The sequence below is a fragment of the Megalops cyprinoides genome, chromosome 6, assembly GCF_013368585.1.
Source record: "Megalops cyprinoides isolate fMegCyp1 chromosome 6, fMegCyp1.pri, whole genome shotgun sequence".
NCBI classification, from domain to species: Eukaryota; Metazoa; Chordata; class Actinopteri; order Elopiformes; family Megalopidae; genus Megalops; species Megalops cyprinoides.
The window spans coordinates 983,985-1,008,488 of record NC_050588.1 but is presented as its reverse complement, the minus strand read 5'-3'; the positions used below and the strand labels follow the sequence as shown (position 1 = coordinate 1,008,488).

The following is a 24,504-nucleotide window of genomic DNA, read 5'->3' as shown; positions in this document are numbered from 1 at the left end:
CAATATTATAGTTCATTGTTCTTTTATTTTATACATCTCTGCAGTCATGGTCATTTGGATTTCATCTCTGACATCTGGTAGCTACATTGCCCCTACAGAAGTGGAGGACATTTGACAAGGTGACATAATTTTTGTTAGCTTGAGTTTTAAGTTAAATAAGCTTTCACAGTATGTCAGTGTAAAAAAAAAAAAAAAAAAAAAAAAAAAAAAAAAAAAAAAAAAAAAAAAATATAAATATATATATATATATATATATATATATATATATATATATATATATATATGTGTGTGTTTGTGTGTGTGTGTGTGTGTGTATAGTGTGTGTGTTTATCTATTCTTTATTTATTTTTTATTTTACAATTTTCGACAAGGTGATGTTTCTTTGCTTTTTCACAATACAGTGAAATTTTCCATATACACAGGGATGCTTCAAACCACTTAAGATAGTATGTAGTTACCACCAGTGTCAGCTTTAAAACACAAGCCTCTTACATTGTCGTGGGAGAATTCTAACGTGAAAGTGTGGCACAAACCGATCAGCCGCTGTTAAGCTTATACAGCCTTCCCACGTTCCCCTCGAAAGCAGTGCAGAGATTACAGGGCGATGGTTTGGCGAGCTGCAGGTAACAGGTCGTAGCAACCTATCGCATTTGTGACTTGAAGTGTAGTAACATGACACATATGACATAATTTAAAGCATTAATAAAACGAAACACATTGTGTCACAAATGAAATAACTGGTTTCAGATGCATGCGTAGCTAATTTTGCTGACGCGAACCCATTGCCTAAATAAAGAAATGATGTGCATATCCTTTTTGCCGAGCTATGTATTTCCCAGTTTTGCCAGTATGTATGTATGTTGAGGAAACTTTTAAAAGTGGCACCCACAGAACCTGAATTAACTCTAAACAATCATTAGTTCAAAAACCATATAATATCAACTCACATGAGGATAAACGCGGAAAAACTCTTTTTCAATCTCTTCGCATTTACTCCCTCCCTCTCTTCACTTGGAGTGAGACCCGAAAGCCTTTTGTTGCGTTCTCAGCCAATAGAGACGTATTACGACACTGAGCCGCGGTCATATATAAAGAGCCCTTTTTAGACGTGCGTGCACACTTTTCATTCACACATCTGAACACATATTTCCTTGTGGATTTAATTGTTACCAGTTGGTAGGACCAAAACAAACCAATAAAATCAAAAGGCTATATTAAAATTCAATATCTTAGAGAGACAAGTGACGCACAGAGGAAACCGCTGGGACGCATGGTATCACATTTATGGTTATATTTATTGTTTTGTGTGATATCGTTATGATTTGTTTATGAAGGTGATTCCATTGGAATTGCTGATCATCGATATCTTTACAAGGTGAGATTAAATAGGTCGCAGCAAGCCATCAGGGAAAAGAAACAAGAAGAAACAAAAATAACAGTACTTACCAGTCATCATCATGCCCAGATCTAACTTTTTGCTGTGTTTGATGGTCTTCATTTCTCTTGGACTCTCCGGGAGTGATGAGCCTAACCTATTCTTGCCGCCAGCCAGCGAGATGCCCACGGAAGCCGGGTTATCGCTGATAGAGGTAGAGGAAGCGGGCGCTCGTGAGTGCTCCGCGTGCGTTTGGCGAGAGCAAAGCAAGGTGCTAAGACTGGAGACCATCAAATCCCAGATCCTAAGCAAGCTGCGACTCAAGCAGGCGCCCAACATAAGCCGAGAGGTGGTAAACCAGCTGCTCCCTAAAGCGCCTCCGCTTCAGCAGCTCCTGGACCATCACGACTTCCAGGGGGACGCTTCCTCGCAGGACGAATTCATGGAAGAGGATGAGTATCACGCCACCACCGAGTCAGTCATCACCATGGCTTCGGAGCGTAAGTACCGCAACTCAGCCCAAGGCTACTGAAAACGATTCGCCAACTCAGCAACTGTTTGACAAGATCACGTTTGACTATCTAAGGTGTCGTGATTCGAATTATTTGCTATATGTTGTCACAGTGGTTTAGAGCACAGGGAACACAGTGTAAAAGTTTGTGACGAGAAGAGGGCTGGTCTCTCTACAGGGTATGAATGTGTTTGGTATACGGGGTCCGCAGGATTGTACTTTGTAATTTAGGAGATTAGACTCGGGGAGCCTTTTGTCGAAATATCTAAATGTGTGCAACGAGGGAGAGTCAGCTGTTGGATACGGTTGTCAAAATAAGGGACGTAATAAGTGTGAACTGTGAACTTGATAAATCAATAAACCAATTAATCAATTACTGAAAGTTTTATGTCACAATTTCCCAATTTAATGGATTTCATTTTAGACACCGATAAGAACATTCTTCCTATTAAATATTTAAATACTACTACTACTACTACTACTACTAATAATAATAATAATAATAATAATAGCTGTTGTTATTGTAACGTGCTCTGTCCAGCTGTCGCGGTGACAGGGAACGTTGAATGGAGGGATTCTCCATGAGGCAATTGGTCGTCAGCTGTCCTTTTCACTGAGCAGGCTACTGTCAGTTCCAGCGCGGCACATATCATACATTTTTTTTTCTTTTTGATTGCGGAGCGCTCGTTTGTAAATAACCACCTTTAATCTTAAACGCCCCGTCTATGCTCTGTGGGCATTTATTTTAAAATGGCCCCGCAACGACATAAAGCCATGCCCTCTCTTTATAAAACAATTTTAATAAGTCCAAAAAATCCTCATTATTATTTAAATTTCATAAAATTTCACAGCTTTAAAATCGCCTGTTATTTCACACACTTTAGTAACTGTTAATAAATTTAGCATCCTGGTGGTGTAATTTGACATTTTAAAGCTTCTCTGTGTTTTGTGATGCTTTAAAAACTGTCGCTAATTAGGACTGTCGCTTTATGAATAGTGGGGCCAATGTCCATTTCGGTAACGAGTGCATAAATCAATAATGGTAATTTAGCATTGAGTCTGTACCATTATTCAGTTGTATTGCAAGACCAGTTTGTATAGAGTGAGAATGTCTGTTTTGTAATTTTATTGTCTTGTTTTATGTTTTTTTTCCATATACATCGAGATGTTCAAAACGTTTATACTTCAGGTTACTCGTGTGGCGTCGTCAACCAATAAATGTGTTGTAGTCAAGACTGCAAAATTAGCGGTTAAACGAAAAACAGGACAGTTGCAGAAACAATTGGAGTGTTGCAACGCTATTTTTTAAATGTTAGTACAGCCGGCAGCTGTGTTCGATCAGTTCTTTATAAACGGGCTCTAACCGGCTCCCCCGCTGTTCTGCGCAGTGAGAAAAAGTGTGTCCAAAAAGCTGCTATTGTTTCCTCATGCAGCAGCCCCTCTCGACAGCACTTGCCTTTTTAAATGCGAAGTTTATAGGCACAGCTCGTTTTTTTCATTGAAGACACAAAGCCTGAGAAACAGTTGGGGTCGAGGGGAGTGTGTGACCTTTCTGCGGAGAATCGCCGGGGTTCAACAACATTTACACACGTAATGTATTCCGCACAAGGCGGACGAAAAGCCGAGCAAATAATCCGTTTTTTCCAAGAGTGAACAAAGGTAGGTTTGTGTTCCCTTAACTAACCTCTTTGGCGATTGTTACACAGTCCACGTCGTTCCTTTTCTCAACTGCATAATGAATTGCACCGGTTCACCTTACCGAAGTGATGTTTTCATGCAATGTCGCTTTTACAGTTGGCCATCAGTTTCTGAAAACAGAGAATGACATAAACACATGACATAACTATTTTTCATGGTCATGGCACTGCAGTAAGGGTTGTGTTGTCCTAACAATTCATAATGTGGTAAGTGTGTCACTTGATTAGTTCAGTGGAATCATTGACCAAATCCCACTTCCTAACACTAGATACAAGCATTCAAGAAGCTACTTCACAGCTTCTAATAGAACGAAAGCTGATCAATTATTTTGCCATTCAATGTGGGCCTTTTGCAGCATTAGGATGGTATTGTATTAAGTAAGTATTTAGTGTTATGTAGGCTTCAGAGCAATACTGCTCAACTAACATACAAGAGAGTGTTGAAGTAGACGAGACGAAATCACTGAATGAATGCCTGCCTGTATTGGTGACAACCTGTTCAAATGTCACAGGTTTTGATCAGTCTTTGTCAACATGGCCAGAAGTTTGACTGCAAGCGGCTGGGCTTGAGCTAGACTGCTTCTAGAAAGGTACTTAAGTAGGGCCGATTCAAAGCATTATATTGCAGAATAATACTGATCACCAGTTTTTGCCTTGTACAAGAAAAGTCATGTTCTAATGATTGCATGGGTTATAGATATTTTAGCTGATATAGCCACATTAATAGTAAACTTTGTACTGTACGAACATCTTTAATCAAAGTTCCATCTTCAGTCATAAATGCTGGCCTAGCAATATGGCTTTATTCTGTCAGCCTACCCATAGGTAGGTGTGTGGCAGCTGGGCGGGATTCCAGTTATCCTTCCCCTCCAGGTCCTGATTTTTCTTTTAGGCTCTCCCGAGCAAGTGGGAAGTGAAGGTATCACCCTGCGGCTTTGTGCCATTGGCATTGCGTGTGTGAGGTGAGCATGCCATGTTCAGAACATGCCTTGAACACTGACCTGGTGTGTCCAGCTGTCCCCGCCTGGCTCGCAGCCGGACTCCCCTGTCCATGCTCACGCGCAACACCATGTCCCCTCTTTTTGGGGCGTAACAGTGCACCCTGTGTTTGAGAGCCGCACAGCTGTGGCCTTTCGTTACAGTATGCTGTGGGATAGTCCCACACCGCTGCATATGGCCATGCGGGCCTGCCTCTGCTAGGATGAAAGACCGTCCTCTGTGGGGGCATACTGTACAGCTGTGCTTGTCTATTAGAGAGACTTTTCTACCCTGCAGCATCAATATCACTCTCAAGTTAGTTATAGTTCCAAAAGAGCAGATGAAAGGAGGAAAAAAACTCAGCTACTGTATGGCCAAAAGCATTGCCTGTTCCCCTGCTGCAGAAGCTAAACGTCTCACTTAATAGATACCATGCAAAAATAAAACCGTGGGAAACCAGGGGTGTTTGGCATTTTTAAGTCATCCATGTAAAGGCCCACTAACTTGCTGTGTGCGCTTGGCACATATAGTAATACTCTTACCCCAGGGTTCTTATCCAAATACATTTTTCCTGTAAACCTAATGATTTTCAAGTTGTAATGGTTTCTGCATGATAGATTATAATTGCATGGTGCTCATGATAATTTTTCAGAGGAAGGGCCATTGTCCTGTAGAAGAAGCTTGGGCAGGCGTTCATTTTCCTTTGGTGTCCTATCAGTAGGCCGTGGGCCGACGCTCTGAACTGATCCCTGACACCAAAGCATGCTCTGCAACATCGGCACATCAGTCTGTTCTGCGATGTTGCGTTGCCTCTGGCACCCATGCTCCCTGCGGGACACCCCCTAGGAGACCACGGCGTGCGCACCAAGGGTTCCACTGTTGAGCGCTGTGCCTAGTCCGTCTCATCCACCTCTCTCGGCGCCAATTTCTTCCGGGAAATAGACCACAGCACTCTCGTCTGTGGCCCCATGACAGATCCTGCAGGATGAAGTGGGTCATCCTGTCACCCAGCGGAGAAAATCCCAAAACCCATAGGCCGCCACCCCCACCAGTGGCTCTGCGGGTTTGAGGGGACCAGAGGGAACTGGGCTAAAACAAAAAATGCTCATCTGAACCCTGAAGCCATTTCCAAGCAGCACAGTTGAGTGTGCCCACATTTGTTGATCTTACAGTATTTTACAGAAGATGGCAGAGAACAAACTATAATAATAATACTAATGCTTCACATAGCTATTTAACAACACTTTCTACCGCAGCTTGAGACTACCAATGTTGATGACATGCTGATGACAAGTTCTGGGCCCGCTTTGAAGCTGCACGCAAATTGTACCTGTGTTTTAAGGGGTGCGTGTTGCTGCAGTCATTCCTGGTTAATGCAGCCTTTTTGTGTGTGTGTGTGAGTGTGTGTGATGAATTTGAGAGCTAATGTCACATGCCCTTTGAAAATGGGTGTTATGTGTGCGTGTTTGCTGGCCCGGAGCACAGCCGGGTGCTGCCACGGTAAGCAGTCGGACCCTGGTGAGGCGCTGACCTCGCAGGGCCCTCATTTGTCACTTGTCTTGTGCTCTGAAACCAGGCCTTCCTCCCTCATCAATGCCCTTTCTCTAACAACTGCAACTGTGTACATTTGAAAACGTTTGCTAGTAATTTGTCTCCCCCACCCACTCCCACCCCCTCAACTGAATTTCAGTAATTGGACAGCTTATGGCAATTTTGCCACTTTAGTACACACCTGCAGTCGAGCATCTGTTCCAGATGCACTCCATGCCAGCTCTGATCCGAGCCATTGAAGGAGGCAGCACGCAAAAAACATGCACATGCATGGCACGTACACCAGCAAGGAAAGTGGATTATTAATGTGCGTGTGTGCTGGTGTCGAAAACAGTCCAGCCCTTTGCTTTGCCCTAGCTACACACTCATGTCCTGTGTACACTAAGTGTGTTGCTCTGCTCGCCTGTTCTCTGTTAGTCTACATTTCACCAGGCAACTGCAGTGCGTAGCAGTATGCCTGTTTGGCCAGAACATCTCCCTGGCACTGTGCATTTATGAATTACAGATGGCATCGCTACAGTTGCTTGTGAGTTAATAGTCCCTGTGTACACAACGCTGGTACTCGGAGCTAATACTGCCAGCTGTCGGCAGCGGTTGCCTTTGGCGCTTTTATTGCAAAGACATCAAACAGTGCTGTGCTGCTGGAGTGAGCTGAGGAGGGAGGGTTTCACTGCGGGCTTCCTCTCTGATCAGCAGCACCCAGTGCTTGGAGGCCTGCCGTTTTCTGCTCCGCAGTGCTCGCACAGCAGAAGCCATGCAATGGCACCCTTGTCTCTCCATCCCAATTGGTAAGAGGAGAGAGGTAGAGAAAAAGAGAGTCTTGCAAGGAGCCTTAGCATCCCCCCCTTTCCCCTTACACCCACACACACTGGAGAAAAATCCCCTATTGACAAAAAGGGTCACAGGGTTCACAGCAATGTGATATATTGGATGAGGAGCCAATTAACCTCATCGGGTCTTTTTCTTTGGCAGAAAAGGAGAACCGGTAGTAGATTAAACAGCACTCCCCCCCACCACACACACACACACACACACACCCATCCACCAACCACTCCCACTAAAAAAAAAAAACCCAGAAAACACAAGTCTTTTATAGTGTTGACCCTATAAAAGGGTCATTTCCTGAATGTGCAGGAACCATAAACGTTAAGAGGAGAGTGCTAAAAAGACAGGACAGCAGAGGTCCGGCTTTCTTAAGGGCGGCGTCCACCATTTGTAGGAAGTTGATGACTAAGTGAGGTTTTTATATATTTATCCATTCCATGGGAGGCTACTTTTGACTGCAACACCTGCGCCTTCCCTTTTCAATTATTTCTACGTATTGAAAAAGAAAAGAAACTTTTTTCACAAGTTGCTTGTGAGCTTGGTCATTACAGGTTTGTTTAAAAAGAAATAAAATCTTTTTAAAAAAAAGTACTGGCTGTAGAAATAGCACAACACGCTGCCAATTTTATGGCTAATAAAATTTCAAAGGGACCAAAGTCCATTAATACCCTGGGCGAAATTTCACCAGGGCCTTCAGGAATCTGGCTCCCTCCACCTCCACCTCCCCTTCCCCATTCCCACGGTCCCGCGGCTCCCCACTCAAACCGCCCCTTCATGGGGACGTGTCTCCGGGTACACGCAGATGCCTGCTCGCTCATTTCCCGTGTGAAAATGACACACAAAAAATAAAGATGAAACAGGAGCTTGGAAAACCCAACACTGCGGTAAACGGGTGATGCTGCTCTAAGCAGGATAGTGCCTTTCCACTGGGTTGTCCTTTTGAAGTTAAAAAAGGACAAGCTGGTAAATAACTACTGTCCTTAAGAGGAAATAAGAAAAAATGACTAGTCATCCAGTGTTCGTGTTTACTGGATCTGAGTAATAGGTCCTGTTTTGCTCAAGTGAAAGTGCTTGCATCTTCTTGTCAGTTGGCACACTTTTCAGTGGCTATTAAAAGCATTTAGGACACTATGATCCTGCCTGCAGTGACAGGGGACATGTTGGTAGGGGAGTCCACTGGGAGCTACAAGCCGCCTAATCCAACCCTTAAGGGAGAGGCTTCATGGGGGTTTATAGGTATACCTAAAAGACCCGAAACACATGTTATGTTGACTAATAAAGGAAATAATTACTTCACTTCAGTAATTAAGGGTTTGGCTGAAGCTTGACTAACAAAAAAGAAATTCATACAGACAGTTTCTGTGGGAGAGGGATCTGAAAGAAAAAAAAACAGTTGCAAGAAAGTTGAAATGTAAAAGGATAGACTGGATTGAAAACACAGCATGTCAAAATTGAAACCACTCCTTTTGTGTGGGGATTCAGGCATACTAACTAATAGCAGGATGATAAGACATGAAAAGTCTATTAGGGAGCAACGTTTAAAAAGTGGCCTCTTATTTAGGTCCTCTGGTTCCATTTGTGTCCAAGATTGGATCAGCGTTGCCGGTTATTATTAAGGGGAGAACATGGCAGCTGCCTTCTAGATGCATTGCATGGTGTGCGGTGCACCTTGGGACAGGAGTCAAGTTCAACGGTTAATGATGTTCCACAGAGCGCTGGAGCGCTCTCCCTGAACGTCTGTCGAGAGGAAGCGTCCGCACGCTGTGTTAGAAAAAAGCCGTGTGCCACAGAGGACAAGGCACATAGACATGATTGTGACAAAGGCAAAGGGACATCCGTAACCCCTCTCAGTTTGGTCAAGCTGACTTTTCATTTTTTATGTGTATCATATTTTGTCCTGGAACCTGGCAGGCCGATGAGGTCCTGAAAGCCAGGCAAACGTAGAGGCCAAGCATGCATCGTTATGGACAGGAGGTGAGCGCATCAATATTGCTGCCTTTTGTGCATCGCCCCCCCCCCCCCCCCCATCCTGGAAGCCCTGGCCTGTTCTGAGAGAGAGAGAGAGAAAGAGAGAGATTGGGAGCGAGCAAGCCGGAGGGCAGCGGCGGGGGCGATGCACACCTCCAGCACAGAGCGTCTCATTGTCAGCGGCGTACAGTGCCAGTATTGTGCCGAGCGTCGCAGGGCGCTAGCGGAGCTCACTTCCAAAGGCCGCGGAAGCGCCGGGGGAGGCTCCACTTATGTGCAGGGACGAGGGGGTGCACGTGATGTGAACACCCACTCACACACACACACACACACACATGCTCATGCGCACTCAAATGTGGGACAAGCCCACAGTGCCAAGTCACAAAAATTATTTGTGATCTGTGTGTGAACTTTGCTGTTTGATGTTTATACTGGAGAGTGAAGAACAGTAATGCTGACATATTTTTCAGGTGAGTTCAGGATCAAGGCCAAGCCTTAAAAAATGAGCCATTTTACAACTGAAATGGGATGGGGAGTGTTCAGGAAACAGATGAAATCTTGTGGTTTAATGCCCCCTGCTCTGAAACACTCGTGGCTAAAGAACCTTTTTCTGAAAAAAAGAAAGAAAAAGTTACAACATGAAAGAAACCCTTTCGAGTCTTCTGTCAGAGGCATCAGCTTTCCTAAATCAGGATGGCTTACTGAGAACCCCAGTGTATCTCTGTGCTTCTCTCACAAGAGGAAATGTTTGATTTGGAAGCTTGGGTGCGCACTGCACTGTGTGTTATCTTGTATTGCTGTGTGGTGTTACATAACAGGCCATGTGCTTGTGCAGACCTGTGCGCACCTTGTGGGATTTGAAGGCTCTCAACGCAACAAAAAAGCTGACACATGTCCTCCGGGCTGGTTGACAGCTCGCTGCTCTGCGTCTTGAGTCCGCCTCTTTGTGGACGGCACGTCCGTCTGTGGGTCCCGCCCCCTTCCACGAGGCTCCATTAGAAGCCCCCTGTCCTTGCCCTGGGAGGGCCCGCTGAGGCCCCGTGTCGATGCGCATATGTGCATGTGTGCATGTGCGCCTCTTTATCTGGCTGAGCAGGGGGCTCACTCGGTTGGAACAGGGGGTATTAGGAGATGTCTTTTGTGGCTCCTGGGGGGCTACTCTGCAAAGCCCTAATAGGAGGCTTGTGCCTGGCGGTGTCCCAGGGGGAAGTCTGAATGAGGGGTCTAACATCACACTCCCCATCTCCAGCCCCCCTGCCCCCCCACCCCTGCACCCCCCCTCTGCTCCCCCCTCATCCCCCATGGGACACGGTGTGAAACAAAGAGGGAGTTGGGCTGGGGTGGAATGGGATGGTTGAGGGGGCGCAGTGTGCCCCCTGTCTTATTAGAGGGGTCGTGAACGTGTCACAATGATTAATTTGCCAAGGTGCACGGGGATACCCTAGAGCCACATTTATCCAACACTGGTGCTCCCAAATGCACACTTGCCACAAAATGGCACATTTGCATTTCCCATTAAGAAAAGAAAATATAGATATATATGCAAATAGAATCTGCCATTATGCAGCATGGTTTTGGACATTAACAATAGGTGACCGTTTTCCTTTTTTTGCAGCCTCTATTCAAACACAGTGGGCTTGCTGCTCCTTCCCCCTGCCTCACACACTGCAGGCACAAGGCCATTGTGAGATCAGCATGATGATGCTGTGTCCAATGAGAGACACACAGTTTAGCACACCCACACAAACACACATAGTCAACACCCCCCATCAGCCCCCCCCCCCCCCCCCACACACACACACACACACACACACACACACACACACACACACACACACACACACACACACACACACACACACACACAAGCATACACACTCAATACCCCCCCCCCCCCCCCCAAGCCGCCACACACATGCACGCACACACACACACACACGCTCAGAGTGACAGCAGGATGGGAGGTTTCAGCAACGGCAAGGCGTCATTGTTGTAGTTTCCATACAAATTAAAAACATTATCTTCTGATCTTCCATTGTCAGGCTATGGATCCAACGGACCAAAAAACAACAGAAAATCAACTGACTTCTTGTTTGTCTGTCTAGACCAATTATACAACAGCCCCTCACACACCTGTCATGTGAGCTATAGTAGCTTCTTGTTCTCTGGCACTGACAAACCCTTTTCACAGAAACTTCCAGAAAACTGTTGTTGAGCACTGATCTTGTTATGTTATGGCCATTGTTACATCATAGAGTCAGTGGAGTGACACTGTTACATCATAGAGTCTATGCACTGCCATTGTTGAGTCATGGTGTCTGTAACCTGAGATGCAGTCTATGCACCGTCATCAAGTCAGGGACCATACATAGTGACATTATGAGGTCATGGAGTCTATGCACTGGCATCGTTAATTCATGGAGGGTATGCACAGATATTGTTAAGTCATGTAGCATATGCACTTACATTAAGTAAAGTCAATGAGTGTACGTCATGGAGTCTATACACTGACACTGTATGTATGCACTGACATTGTTAAGAGCTGCCACTCTGAATTAGCATGTAAGCTGTACTGTCATTGCACATTGCCCTTGTATAAACAGTGTTAGGACTGCTTTCTTAAAGATGCAAGTGCACCCAAAGGCCCATTCTGTATACTCAGCAGCACAATCAACTTAAGTTGTGTGCCTGACCACCGCATATTTATCTGTAGACTGTACATGAAGCTGTTGAATAGACTGCAAGTAGTTATTTGATGAGAATCATGTTTGTAAGTGCTCCATGTGCTATTTTGTTATTTTGCACCAGCTGTTCATAATTGAAAGGGCCTGTGCCTAACCAAAGCTGGGATGATCCTATCACTGTGTTGAAGTACAACAGCGTGGAGGTACAGCTCTTGCCTGGAGACTCATTTGGAATGAAAAGCATTAATGTGAGCGTGCCTGAAATGTCAGGGATTTTGATTTGAAATGCTTTTAGCCAAATAATGTATTTTTGGTATTTCCGGATGAGCGTGCACCCATCTTGCACTCTGTATTCTCACTAAAAGCTTTCCAGCGTATTTCCTGCTGCGCCATCATTTCAGCTTTTAGAGAACTATTAGGCACTTAATGGAGGGACTTAACGGTGTTTCACATGGCACTGTAGCCATTAGAAAACGCAGCACCACATTTGGCTCAGGATTTGCAAATTGATCATCTGCGTTTCCTAAGGTGGGCTACTCTCTGCAGTATGCGTCAAGCCAATCTCAGGAAGCACCACCCTGAAGATACTGGGAACTGCAAGGCCATGGACTATGTTAGCTTTGGGCTGAGGGGAGATGCAGGGTCTGCACCCATTGCACCCGATGGGATCGAGGTGCACCTGTGGGCGTCCACCCCTGGCTCTCCCTCTTCCTGTGCAGACGAAGTCCAGGTTCTCGGAGGGGCTTAGCTCACTCGTATCATCTGAAGCTGGCACGTGATCTGCTGTCATCTAATCAACTGTCAGTGCACCAGAGGGTGGCACTCTAAGCAAAACCTGGGTGGCTGGGTTACAGGATGGTTAGTAATTGAGACTACGACCACAGCCCAAGGTACTCACAGGATATAACGGCTGATAACCCTTTGGTTATTCAGAAACATTGTGCTCCCTGGATTTCACATGCTGAGCACACAATATATTTACTGCCCATCAATGTAACACAGTACACCTGCCAGTCCAATTTATGTACCTCAAATGCACTGCAATGCATGATAAAACCTACAGCACATCAGGGTAAGCCTACCCATAGCGATAAATCACCTTCTCCAGATTGAAGCGTTTCTGCAAAGCGCAAACGCAGGGGCTATTGACATCTCATGACCTCCCATTTACATTCTAGGGCTTTCTGTCTCAGTGCTACCACTCTTTGCATAGGAGTGAAAAAAAACAAATACATTTAAATAAATCCTGACATGTCAAAGCACCTCAGATTATATAAAGCAATATCAAATTGTTGAAACACTTGAGAAAACTTCAAGTATTAATTAATTCATATAGGATATTGTTAAGTGATTACAAACAGTAATACCCACAAGCCTCTCTCATAGTACAAGGTTGAGGACAGAAATGCACTACCTTGCCTTCTATTTTTCACTCAGTTCATCTGATTGGAGGCTTTGTGGTGCTGGGGCTCCAATATAACTAATTCTATTGGTTGAAGCAATTAGATTTGTCATAGTTCTCATTACAAGTCTGGCCTGAGAGAATAACAGCTACTTCAGAGTTTTAAAAAGTGGTGCACATAGATGGTGCCCATAGAATGGCAGAAAGTGGGAGCATATTTTGGTCTCTGGCACACTGGAATCATCCCCATGTGGTTCTAGTGAGCAAACACAAGGACACCCACATTAATTACTGCAACCCCAGCAACCAACCAGAAGGAACATTGTCATATTGTTTCTCCAGAGTGAGACAGTGTTATTTACACACACTAATGACTAGGCTTTGGAAGTACCTCACATTACAGGGTAAAGGACTACAGCTCTCCTCTTGGCAGATTTTCAACTTTCCACTGGGGTCAAATGATGGACATTTTATGTTTACTTCATTGAGTTCTTAGCTCTTATGCATGCCCGTTAATTGAATTACATTATCTGCATTAAATCTTGTCCTGTTTTCTCATTAGTCGGAGTGAGTAAATAGCTCTCCCCTGGCTGCTAGAGAGATTCTTGGATTTCTAGCTGCATCTTCAAACAGTGAAGTGGTCCTGTCTGCTTTGGTGAAAGGACTCTTATGAAGAGAAACATATATTACCATTGCCATAGGGTTGAATGCCTAGTCGACCTTGACCTTCAAACTCAATTTGGCTATTAGGACTGACCCCCAGCACCCCTGGGGATGTAAAAGCCTGACGGTTTTGACCCTTGGCCCCATTTCTTAACTAGGCCTAGGTGCCAAAATGACCTTTTGACCTAGGAAGCCTTTGCAGGTTGCCAAGGCAACCTTAGATTTACCAAAGATTGACAGGCCCTCCTTCATGTTAAAAAGCATCCACTGTTGTCAATACATGCAGCACAACATGACAAAATAGTATTTTGTGTAGGTAAAATAGTATACACATAGTATACACATACACAGTCACAGGTCCATCTAAGTAAAAATATGCCAGTATCTGTACATTACATATGCTAAGAACCTGGGTCATTCCTTGTCTGGCAGTGTTCACCTCATGAAAACAAGCAGACAAATCTGCTGCAGAACTGGACCATATTGCCATTGTGCCACATGCTGCAGAGGCCATCAAATATAAAACACAAATGTTTTCACAGCTAAATCATTTATGCTGTCTTTCACAGTGATGCGGGATAATCGTAATTTAATTTGGTAGTGAATGTAAAATATGATACCTGACAATGTGTCTCCCCCAAAACTCCCAAAAAAGCAGGAGTATACATCAGAAAGTATTTCAAATACAACTTAGATATTTGGTAGATTGATGTCTACTGATGCAAAGAGCTGGTAAAGTCAAAATCTGTGTTGCCATGGAAAACTTGCTGAGTGAGCTGAGTTGGCATAATCTTATGATAGACCAGGAATACAGCTGTTACAGTACAACACACATGCAATTACATCGAAGAACTGAAACAAACCATGCAAGGTATACATGTGTGAGGAAGTCACTCTCATCTCTTTTTCTCCTCACATACAGCACACACAAGCACATAGATCAACGCAAGTTATGCTGCACTCTCCTGTATGTCTCATTTCTCTCTCCTCTCCTCTCTCTGTCTCGCAGCGGAGCCCCTGGTGCAGGTGGATGGGAAGCCCAGCTGCTGCTTCTTCAAGTTCAGCCCCAAGCTCATGTTCACAAAAGTACTGAAGGCGCAGCTGTGGGTGTACTTGCGGCCCCTCCAGCAGACGTCCACGGTGTACCTGCAGATCCTGCGTCTTAAGCCTGTGACGGAGCAGGGCAGCCGCCACATCCGCATCCGCTCGCTCAAGATTGAGCTCAACTCCCGCGTGGGGCACTGGCAGAGCATCGACTTCAAACACGTGCTGCAGCACTGGTTCAAGCAGCCACACACCAACTGGGGCATCGACATCAACGCCTTTGACGAGAGTGGCAACGACCTGGCCGTCACCTCTCTGAGGCCCGGGGAAGAAGGCCTGGTAAGGACCCTCAGACCTATCCTGGTGCCTCCCAACCCCTCCTTTCACCGCACATTTTACAGCTTGCAGATCCTAGCTGCTCTCATATCAGCAGTGTTGCCAGTCCTGCTATAGTGTGATTATATGTGAAAGTACATTCCTGAGTGAGCAGCAGAACCTGTGGTTGCAATTGGCTGCAAGCTAAAAACAATAGATAGAGGCATTCCCACACAAACATGTGTACTTCAAACAGGCTGACAAAGCACTTCAACAGTGCCCAGCAAGTCCTCATCACATTACATTATTGTCATTTAGCAGATGCTCTTATCCAGACTGGCTCACATAAATTACAGTTCTTACACAGTATCCATTTATATAGCTGGATATTTAAGTTAAGTACTATGTCCAAGGTACAACAGCAGTGCCCCAGCAGGGAATCAAACCAGCAACCTTTCAGTTACAAGCCATGCTCCTTACTACTACACCACACTGCTGCCACAATGATATCAACCTACCTCCAACTGATTCATTTATGAGTGTACGTGTATAGAAATACAAGAGCTGTTTGCAAAAGGCAGGTAGGTAAAAGTGTAGGTAGAGTGGAGATGAAGATCCAAACTACTTTGCTAATGAACAACTTGCAATGTGGAAATTAATAGATTTTTCTAAACATAAAATGAGTCCCTGTTGTCCGAATACAGTAAATCTGAATGTCTAAGGAAGCCACGTGCTTCCATTTGGAGGTATTCCATGAGAAAGAGCTGGCAGTGAGCGGCATCTTTGGATCTTTGGAGCAGTGGGCACCAAGGCGTGTGCTGACTTGCTGGCTGCCATTGTGACATTGTGCCTTTTTAAGAGTGTACAGGGTGCCACTCCTGTGGCACAGGGCTGGCACACAGCAATGAGCCTCTGCACACAGTGCACAGCAGCTACTTCATCTTTCTCAACAAAACGGAAAAAGGATCAGAGGTTTGGACCGACTGAAGAAAACTCACCCCCTCCTCTTGTATTCAATTCAACAAAAGGATCCTGGGCTGACATGGCTTGACCTCATGAGCTATCCTCCCTTTCACCTATGTGGAACATCTAGAGTAAGCCGCTGTTCAAATCCAGCCGTTTCCTTTGTGAAGAGCTGAGGCTTTATAACATGTTTGGGACCAAAAAACCTCTGGGCCCTGAGTAAATGGGTCAAGGTTAAGGTAACCTGAAAGTGACCTCTGAGGTCAAAGGGCAGCATAGCCTGCAGCATGTGGAACATTCTTTTGGCGTTATCCCAAGAGATGGAAGGACTCCAGCTCCCTCAGGCAGAGAGTGAGCTGTCCCAGCAGCCACAACTACTGTATTTTAAAGACAGAACAAGAAACTAGGTTTAAAATAGGACGCGCAACTGCAAAACATTGGGTCTTAAAATATTAAAATCCCCCCAAAAAACATTTAATTGGGTTCTACTCAAAATGTGTGCTCAGTGTTTTTACTATTCATATTATTCATGTTAAAAATAAACTTACCAGCCTTGCAGGGTCTGGCATTTTCAAAGCTGCTGCAAATTCATCTTATGAGTGTTATTCCTGCTCTGGTACTATTGTTAATGTTCAATATGGCCATGCACTGTATCCCTATTGAATTCTGCAGCTATCTGCAGTTGTCCTCAAACCTAGAGCACCATACAATGGCTCCAAAGATGCAGAGTACTGGCAGGCAAAAAGCAAATTCAGAGCATGAATAATACATACTGAGCAGATGTCATATTTCTGTTGCGGGGTAAATAAGCATCTTATAACCCTGTAACAAACTGCCTTCGTCTAAGGTCTTGCCATAAAACCCACTGTTTTGGGGGCAATGCAAATGTTGGGTGTGTACTTTGCAACAAACAGATTAAACAGCTGCCAACTAAGGTATTTTTTGATTTATTCGGCTGCTCTCCTGTCCTTCTGAGAAATAATCATAATAAAAAAAAAAACATAAACAAAACAAAACAGAAGGACCTCTTCAGAGCATTAAGTGATGAAATAGTAAATGCTGTGAACTCTGTCCCTAATATTGCTGAGTGGAACATCCTGACCTTAATGGTTTTAGTGAAATCCAACAGGATTAAATAAAGTGACTTTGTTTTTCAAATGAGTTTTGGCCCCCGAGGTGAGGTCACGTGATGAAGTTCCGGAATGTGTGTTTAAAAAATGTTTTACTATGTAAAAATGCTTTGAGATACCATGTCTTGGTGTGGAATATTCACTACTGACTTCTATTAAAAAAAAAAACTAGTATTTGTTTTTCCCGATTTGATATTCTGACTATTTAACATAATATGTTCAATATTGAAAATTCTGAGGGGTTTGATTTTAAAGGATTTAGACACTTGAGCCTGAATGCATTATCAAATTATACAGATGAAACAATCTTTTTTGTTGGGGCTGAAAAGGTATGCTTTCAGGAAAAACAATGAAACAGCATAATTGAACTTTGAGAACCACCATTAACCAAAAAAAATGTGAAACGGAGCACATCACTCGCCACACTGTTTTATTCCTCTCTGTGCGTTGCCCTGATTTCCAGCAGCCGTTCCTGGAGGTGAAGGTACTCGAGACAACCAAGCGCTCACGGCGGAACCTGGGCCTGGACTGCGACGAGCACTCCACAGAGTCGCGGTGCTGCCGCTACCCCCTGACAGTGGACTTCGAGGCCTTCGGCTGGGACTGGATCATCGCGCCCAAAAGGTACAAGGCTAACTACTGCTCGGGCCAGTGCGAGTACATGTTCATGCAGAAGTACCCGCACACCCACCTGGTGCAGCATGCCAACCCCCGCGGCTCAGCTGGCCCCTGCTGCACCCCAACCAAGATGTCCCCCATCAACATGCTCTACTTCAACGACAAGCAGCAGATCATCCACGGCAAGATCCCGGGGATGGTGGTGGACCGCTGCGGCTGCTCCTAGACCCCTGCCCCCCACATATTCCCCATCACACAACCGCCCCTCCCCCCACCCCACCCCAGCCCCGCCCTGCCTCTGTCTGCCACTCCACTTTGACTGAGCTCTCCCCAAAACGCCAAACACTACTTCGTGCTCCACCCCAGACGTCCCATGGACCACTGTCTCCCCTCCACCCAAAACTCCGAGCTCATTGGGAACAGACACAAAGTAAAAAAATAAATGGAAAGAAGACAATTTTTCTAGTTAGTCGTTTTAGTTAAAATGGAAAAAAAAACATGAGAACAACATATAAAAACAGAGAGACAGGACTTTAGCAAAATGGTAGGAATATACTTTAAAGACTTTAAAGGGCGTGTGTTGTGGAGCAGCTGGTAAACCTAGGGTAAAGTGAAAAAGCTATGTTTTTTTGTTTGGTGTTTGTAGTTTTGTGGTTGTTTTTTGTTCAAAAGTCTAAAAAATGTCTATCAGGTTCAAAGTTAAGATGTCTTATAATGACCTGGCCCTTGCATCCAGAATTGTGAAGACATGCCCCCAAGACATGAAGTGAGCTGTCAGTTTAATGCTCAGTTTATTCTTGTTTTGTGCAGGAATGTTTTTTTTTTCTGTGGAGAGGGGCTGTATGATAAAATTAATCATAATTCCACATTCAGCATATTTCAGTTTCAAGTGATTGGGTATGGTGCACAATTTAGCGAGCATTCATCGGGCAGAAAGTGAATATTGATTAAGGCACTCAAACATTTTTTAATGCAGATTCCAAATGCGCCCAGCTAATTTAAGAACCAAGACAAAAACTTTTCTTTGATGTTCCTTTTGGCAATGAAATCCTTCTAAATGCTTTTAATTTGTACATTTAGAGACACCAAGAGTTCAAAAGATTCAAAGACAAATTTTCTGCTCCCCCTTTAGATGCTGGTTGCGCCTCAGTGTGAAATTCTTGGGAATCCAAGCACCCTTTCACTGCTACTTTGATCTTCTTTTATTTGTAATCTTGTAAAAGACAAAAAAGGAGGAAGAAAAGAAAGAAAAAAGTTTATTTCACTACCTTTTAAAAGCGAACAGGAAAGGGGGGGGGGCTGATACCGTTTTTCTCAACATCTCAATCACAACACAACCAACTGAATAACCTCTCATCGACTCTTCATGTTGTTTAGCTTGAACAGGAAATTGAACGGCTAAATTCTGGAAACATTCAGGGCAGTTAAAGAGGGGCTTTAATAACGCTGTGGATGCATGTGCTCACGTGCAGTGGAAGAAAGCAGAATATGTAAAACCCATGCCAAACCCAGAATGAGACTAAGATTAGGTCCTGTCACTGTTGTGACCCAAACGTTTACCATGTCGTGCACTGTTACAAGCTTTAGGTGGCTAACCACAGACAAAACACTCTGTGCTCCCCAGACCACACAAAGCCGAACCAAGAAGATAGCTGCCTAAGCCATGAAAGGCTGAGCCCTGAGCTCTGCATTCTCCGAATGAAGCGCTTTATCTCCCAGACATGTGCCCCAATTGTACTGTGCTTGGACATGGGTCCAACTGAGAGTGATGTGTGTGTGTGTGTATATATATATATGCATGCATGTATATATATATATATATATATATATATATATATATATATATATATATATATATATATATATATATATATATACACACACACACACACACATCACATAATTTAGTCTTTGAAGGGTTTCTGCACACACAAAAACTATAAATGTTTAATCAATTACATCAGATTTTTTTTACCATTCACACAATGAAATCACTAGTCTGTTCATATTGTAGATTTTAAGGTGCTAGATTTAAAAATTCAAGATTAAAGCTGTCAACAGTTTGGCTCATCATTTCTTAAATGCAGAATATAGATAAATTACATGGGAGGCTACGCAAGCATATTAAAAGCTGTTTACTCTTATTTACCTTCCCCCCAAAGTTCCAGAGGATTTACATTGATATACTGTATATATTTTGTAACTGTTTAAGGTTTATATGGATGTTCATGTTCGAGTGGCATTTCTCCCGGTCCAGTGTCCTCAGAATGAGCTGACTGGGCCGTGTTAATTCAGGGTGGGCACACACTCCATAACGATCCCCCGCGTTTCTCTCACACAGAATCGCAACGAGACTGAAGACCAAATCTGTTAAATAATCTCCTGCCACGTTTTTTTTTTTTTGGGGGGGGGGGGGGGGGGGGGGTTGGGTGCAGGGATCTTAACATACTATGACATGGTGGGGGGGGTGGGGGGGGGCACAACTGATGAACTCGTCAGTCAGTCACGGGAAACACTCAATACATTCTGGGTCAAATCAGAAGGACTGTCAATGGTGTACATACAAATTTAACTCATTGCCATTGCTAGTGTAGAAATATGAGAAAACAAGCCCCGATCCATAAGGTACGGTGAACATTTGAAGTGCTTGAATAACGTGAAGATTTGAAAGCTGAAGTCTGTCTCCCGGATGTCCAAGTGACGATATCCCTTGTTGGAAACGAAAGCACTATGCTGTTGGATAAAGGAAGAGCCTTCGGACATTATATATAAATAATATATATGATTTAAAAAGGGGTACAAAAATCCTTTCTGGGCACTCTACCTTGCCAACAATAAATTTTGCACTATGGGAAGTTAATGACAAAAGGAGTCATGTTATGGTTTTGTGTTTGTATTTTACCTTATTGAGCACAAGAGCTTGACCATGGATTCTAAATGGAGAAAAAAACTGTAAGCTTCTGGCAACACACAGTGTGGATAAATTAGTGAGGCCATTTCCTCTTTTGTTACTGCCATACTTTTCTCCCACATTCATCTGAAGCGGAAACCTGCCTTCCTCCCCTTACACCCCCCCCCCCCTCCCCCCAGCCTATCACGTGTCCTGAAGATGCGAATGTCTGGATCCATTGGCCCCAGAGAAATTATACTTTGCTTGGAAACAAACTGTATGCTGTCATGCATCTGACCCTAGGAATACTGAATGCTGTGACAGGAAGTACTCCCCCGACCCCCCCCCCCCCCCCCCCACCAGGACCCCCATGCCCCATGCCCCACCCCACCCTATCCCTCTGCCCCCACCCTCTATTTTTCCCTCCATCTGCAAGTGCGAGTTGAAATGACATCTCTGATCTTTGAATGCAAGTCTTGATTGTCTTTGACACATTTTGCCTTTTGTGTTTATATGAAATACCTATGATTTATATGGGAAGTAAACCCAGATGTTGTCAGCCAAAGTTGGGGGGGGGAAATATGTTGTGTAATGTATCTCATGCAATGACAAGTTAGAATGCTGTTCGCTGATTTGCTCCACAGATGAAAAATGGTGACATTCACATGAAACAACTCATCTGGCTAACCTTTGCTCCAAAACAAGAAAATCAAAGTAATATCTACCTCACCAAATCATTCTCCTACCTTGCGCCACTGAATTTGAAATGAGGTTTTGTCATGCATTACATAAATGCAGCTACATCTGTTTACTGAGATCTTGCCCAAAATTAAACTTTAACCTTGCTCTCAGGTCGCTCAAGGTAATGGACAGTTCAATATGCGAGTGTCCTGAGAGGACTACTGAATTAAATACCTGAAAACATAAACAAACAGCTAACACATACTGTGCCCTTTGAACCATAGCATAACACTGGTTGATGTCATTCATAAAATTGCATCTTTGGGATTTCTTTATATGTATACTTGTATGTGTGAGAGTGTGTTCATATATATATATATATATATATGAGAGGAAAACTCCTCTGTGTAAATAGTAACCCAAATGTTCACATTTTATCATGTTCAGACAGGTTCTCCGCTTCGAACACCTTCCTGTTCTTTTTCTTCCCTTTCCATATTGTTCAGATAAGATTCATCCCACATGTAGTATGATGGTTGTGTATATGATAACTGTTGTTTTTTCTTTTTTTGTTTCTTGTTCAGCCCTTTTCTTTTGTACAATAAATCATTTATTTAGCCTAAGCAGTGCACCGCCTCATTTCTACATTTTTTGTTGGGTTTTTAGGTTGCTGTTTTGCAGTGTTTCATTCTCATAGTTCTTTGTTTTTTTGCTTGTGTGAATGTGACCTCAGCACTTTATCACTACTTTGTGGAAACTGACAGCCATCTCCATTTCAAGAGAGAACCAAACAAAACAAACACGGCCAATCAGAGCCAATGGGGAGTGGCTTCCGGAGATTCGGCATAGGGGACAGGAAATGGATTAATTCCGGAGGCTAATTGGCGGAGAGAGAGAAATGCCTGATGTGAAGGGTTTAGTGCTCAGTGGCCATTGTTTGGACCACGTATGGGATGCAGCGTGACCCAATTAATGTGTCACCTGATAGGAGGGCCTCTCATCAACCTAATTTAGGGAATCAATGGAAGACAAATGAGTCTGGAGACGGAGCTCTTTACTAATGCAAATTAACCAAGACCACCCACCACAGCCCAGAGAAGCCTGTCGCCAATGATGACATAAACGAAACGGAAAAAAAAACCCCACCAAACCCTGGCCCCCTACACACACAAAAAACAGATAGATGCACACATGCACACATACCCACTCCCTCTTTTTTCTGCTCTACACATCACTAAATACTGTGGAATGGCTGCCCTGAGCTGCAGGAATTCTCTGCATCTATGTAGTTTTCCAAGAAAAATACTCAACCTTGCAGAGAGGAGAGAGAGGGGAGAAGGGGGGAAAGTTTATCATTCTCAGCCCTGTTTTTTGAGCCTGCACTCCAGAGGAGCAGTTTTATTATTTTTCCTGCCTCCATAGTTACCACCATGCTTCTGTGATCTCTGGTAAAAACTGGCACGAGGCCTCGGGCCGCACATCAGCCAAGCACCCTGCTGCCTCCAGCTTGCTGGGGCTAGAAGGCGGTCACTGGCCGTTTTGGGGAGGGAGCCAGGGCATGCAACGCCTTAGGCAGTGACACCTATCCCCTCCATGTTCCACAGCTGTTCCTGTTCCATGTGCTCTCTTCTCGTGCACAGTGTTACTGTTGTTCCACACTAATCTGATTTCAGACTGATGAAGACCCATGTAGGGTTCAAGCATTAACAGCCAGGCTTGACATATGGTTTAATAACACAGATCAGCATGCAGCAACAGTAAGTGTGTGAAATTGTGGATATACTTGGCACCTTATGCTGACAAACTGGAATGCCTATGTATCTTGGCTATGTTATACATCAATGACTGGTAGCACAAGCACAAATATGGAGGCACTGCTGGGAAACCAATAAAAAAAAACATACACTGCCTGCTTTACTGAAGTTACCACACACCAGTCATTAAAACAATGGTTAAAGGCTGTTTTCCAGAAAACAGCTTATCAAAAGTGACAACCATATTTTACCAAACGAAAAGAATATCTAATTGTAGCTTGAATTAACTAATATGGTTGATGTAATATGTTTTACTGGGCATACAGCACCATGCAAACATAAGTAAATGGTGCAGACAAGGCTGTTTTATAAGTGTTTAAGTTTAAGTGTCTAACTAATCAATTCCCTTCTCTCCCAATGATCAGGTACATTTTCTGGAAAGCAGTGATCTCAGCACCATTAAACATCCATTAAAAACGGTTTGCTTCAGTGGAATACACAGGATCTGGAAGTGAGGAATGTGAGGTGCTTCTGCTTATTTTTAAAAGATGAGGAAAGACCACAGCAGCAAGTGTTGTCATAAAAGACTTGGACTGGGGGTTGGGAGGGGAGTAAGCATTTATGATGGCAGCAATAGCTGTAAAGTGAGGAGTGGTCCAGGTTTGGTGGGTTGGGGGGGTGGACTCAATAGCTGTGATTCCCCATAAACACCTTTGTGTGCGGCTCAAAGGCTTGAGAAATTTCAAGGAGTGTGGGGGCTTTTCAGGGTAGGAAATTGGAGGTACACTCCATTTTTGTACACTAGCTAATTAAGGTAAAGAGCTCCATGTCCTGGCAAAAGAAAAAAAAAACTGCTAAGTATTTAGGTTCAGACAAACTGGATCCAAAAGTTAGACCTCCTCTGCAAATATCACATACTACAACCCTAATGTAACATTCTTTTACATTCTGGAGGTCTGCTGTGAATGAAATGGCAAAGCCAACACCTTGGCAAAGTTTTATTTAACTCGAAATCAAAAAGCACCACATAAGTATGAGAACCAGTCTGGTATCATTGTCCAGCTTGTCTAACACGACACAAATGTGCACCAGGGTTCTCAAGAATCTGTTGCTGCAGTGCAGATGGGATCTGACATATAAGGAGAGTATGTAGCGTACAGAGACTCTTTCACTACATTAACCTAGTGCTACTCTTCAAACCAACATAGGGAGACATAGAGTACAGAAATCACTTATGTGTAAGTATATTAACCTATTGCTGCTCTTCAAATAGCAACAGGCTCTTAACCAAATTTTTTATGGGGGCGAAATTTTAAAAAAATAATGCTGGTGGGCCAAAAATTTTCCAACTTCCTGCTGATAAACCAACATATGAATAACTTGAATGTATAAGCATATAAAAACCACAGAAACACTTCGGAGTAAAGCATCATCAATAGCTTCTATTCGATTTTG

The 24,504-nt window shown here is 43.8% G+C and overlaps 1 protein-coding gene across 2 annotated transcripts; it reads left to right on the top strand.

Annotated features, from left to right (window-relative positions):
* The first annotated feature begins 1,103 nt into the window (after positions 1-1,103).
* On the top strand, positions 1,104-17,950 carry gdf11 (growth differentiation factor 11). Of its 2 annotated transcripts, none has more exons than XM_036530702.1 (3): positions 1,104-1,875; positions 14,664-15,037; positions 17,573-17,950. In XM_036530702.1, the coding sequence occupies exons 1-3, from the start codon at positions 1,458-1,460 to the stop codon at positions 17,948-17,950; spliced, it is 1,170 nt and encodes a 389-aa protein (XP_036386595.1). In that variant the 5' UTR covers positions 1,104-1,457. The 2 variants fall into 2 exon arrangements, with proteins under 2 accessions (XP_036386595.1, XP_036386594.1); XM_036530701.1 differs by having other exon boundaries at positions 17,570-17,950.
* Positions 17,951-24,504: the final 6,554 nt, after the last annotated feature.

What these genes read in the sequence shown, in the direction of transcription:
- gdf11 (XM_036530701.1), top strand. Translation starts at nt 1,458, where the DNA reads ATGCCCAGATCTAACTTTTTGCTGTGTTTGATGGTCTTCATTTCTCTT. An exon ending in CATCACCATGGCTTCGGAGC is followed by an intron (nt 1,876 to 14,663) that starts GTAAGTACCGCA and finishes TCTGTCTCGCAG; the next exon opens with CGGAGCCCCTGGTGCAGGTG. An exon ending in GGCCCGGGGAAGAAGGCCTG is followed by an intron (nt 15,038 to 17,569) that starts GTAAGGACCCTC and finishes CCTGATTTCCAG; the next exon opens with CAGCCGTTCCTGGAGGTGAA.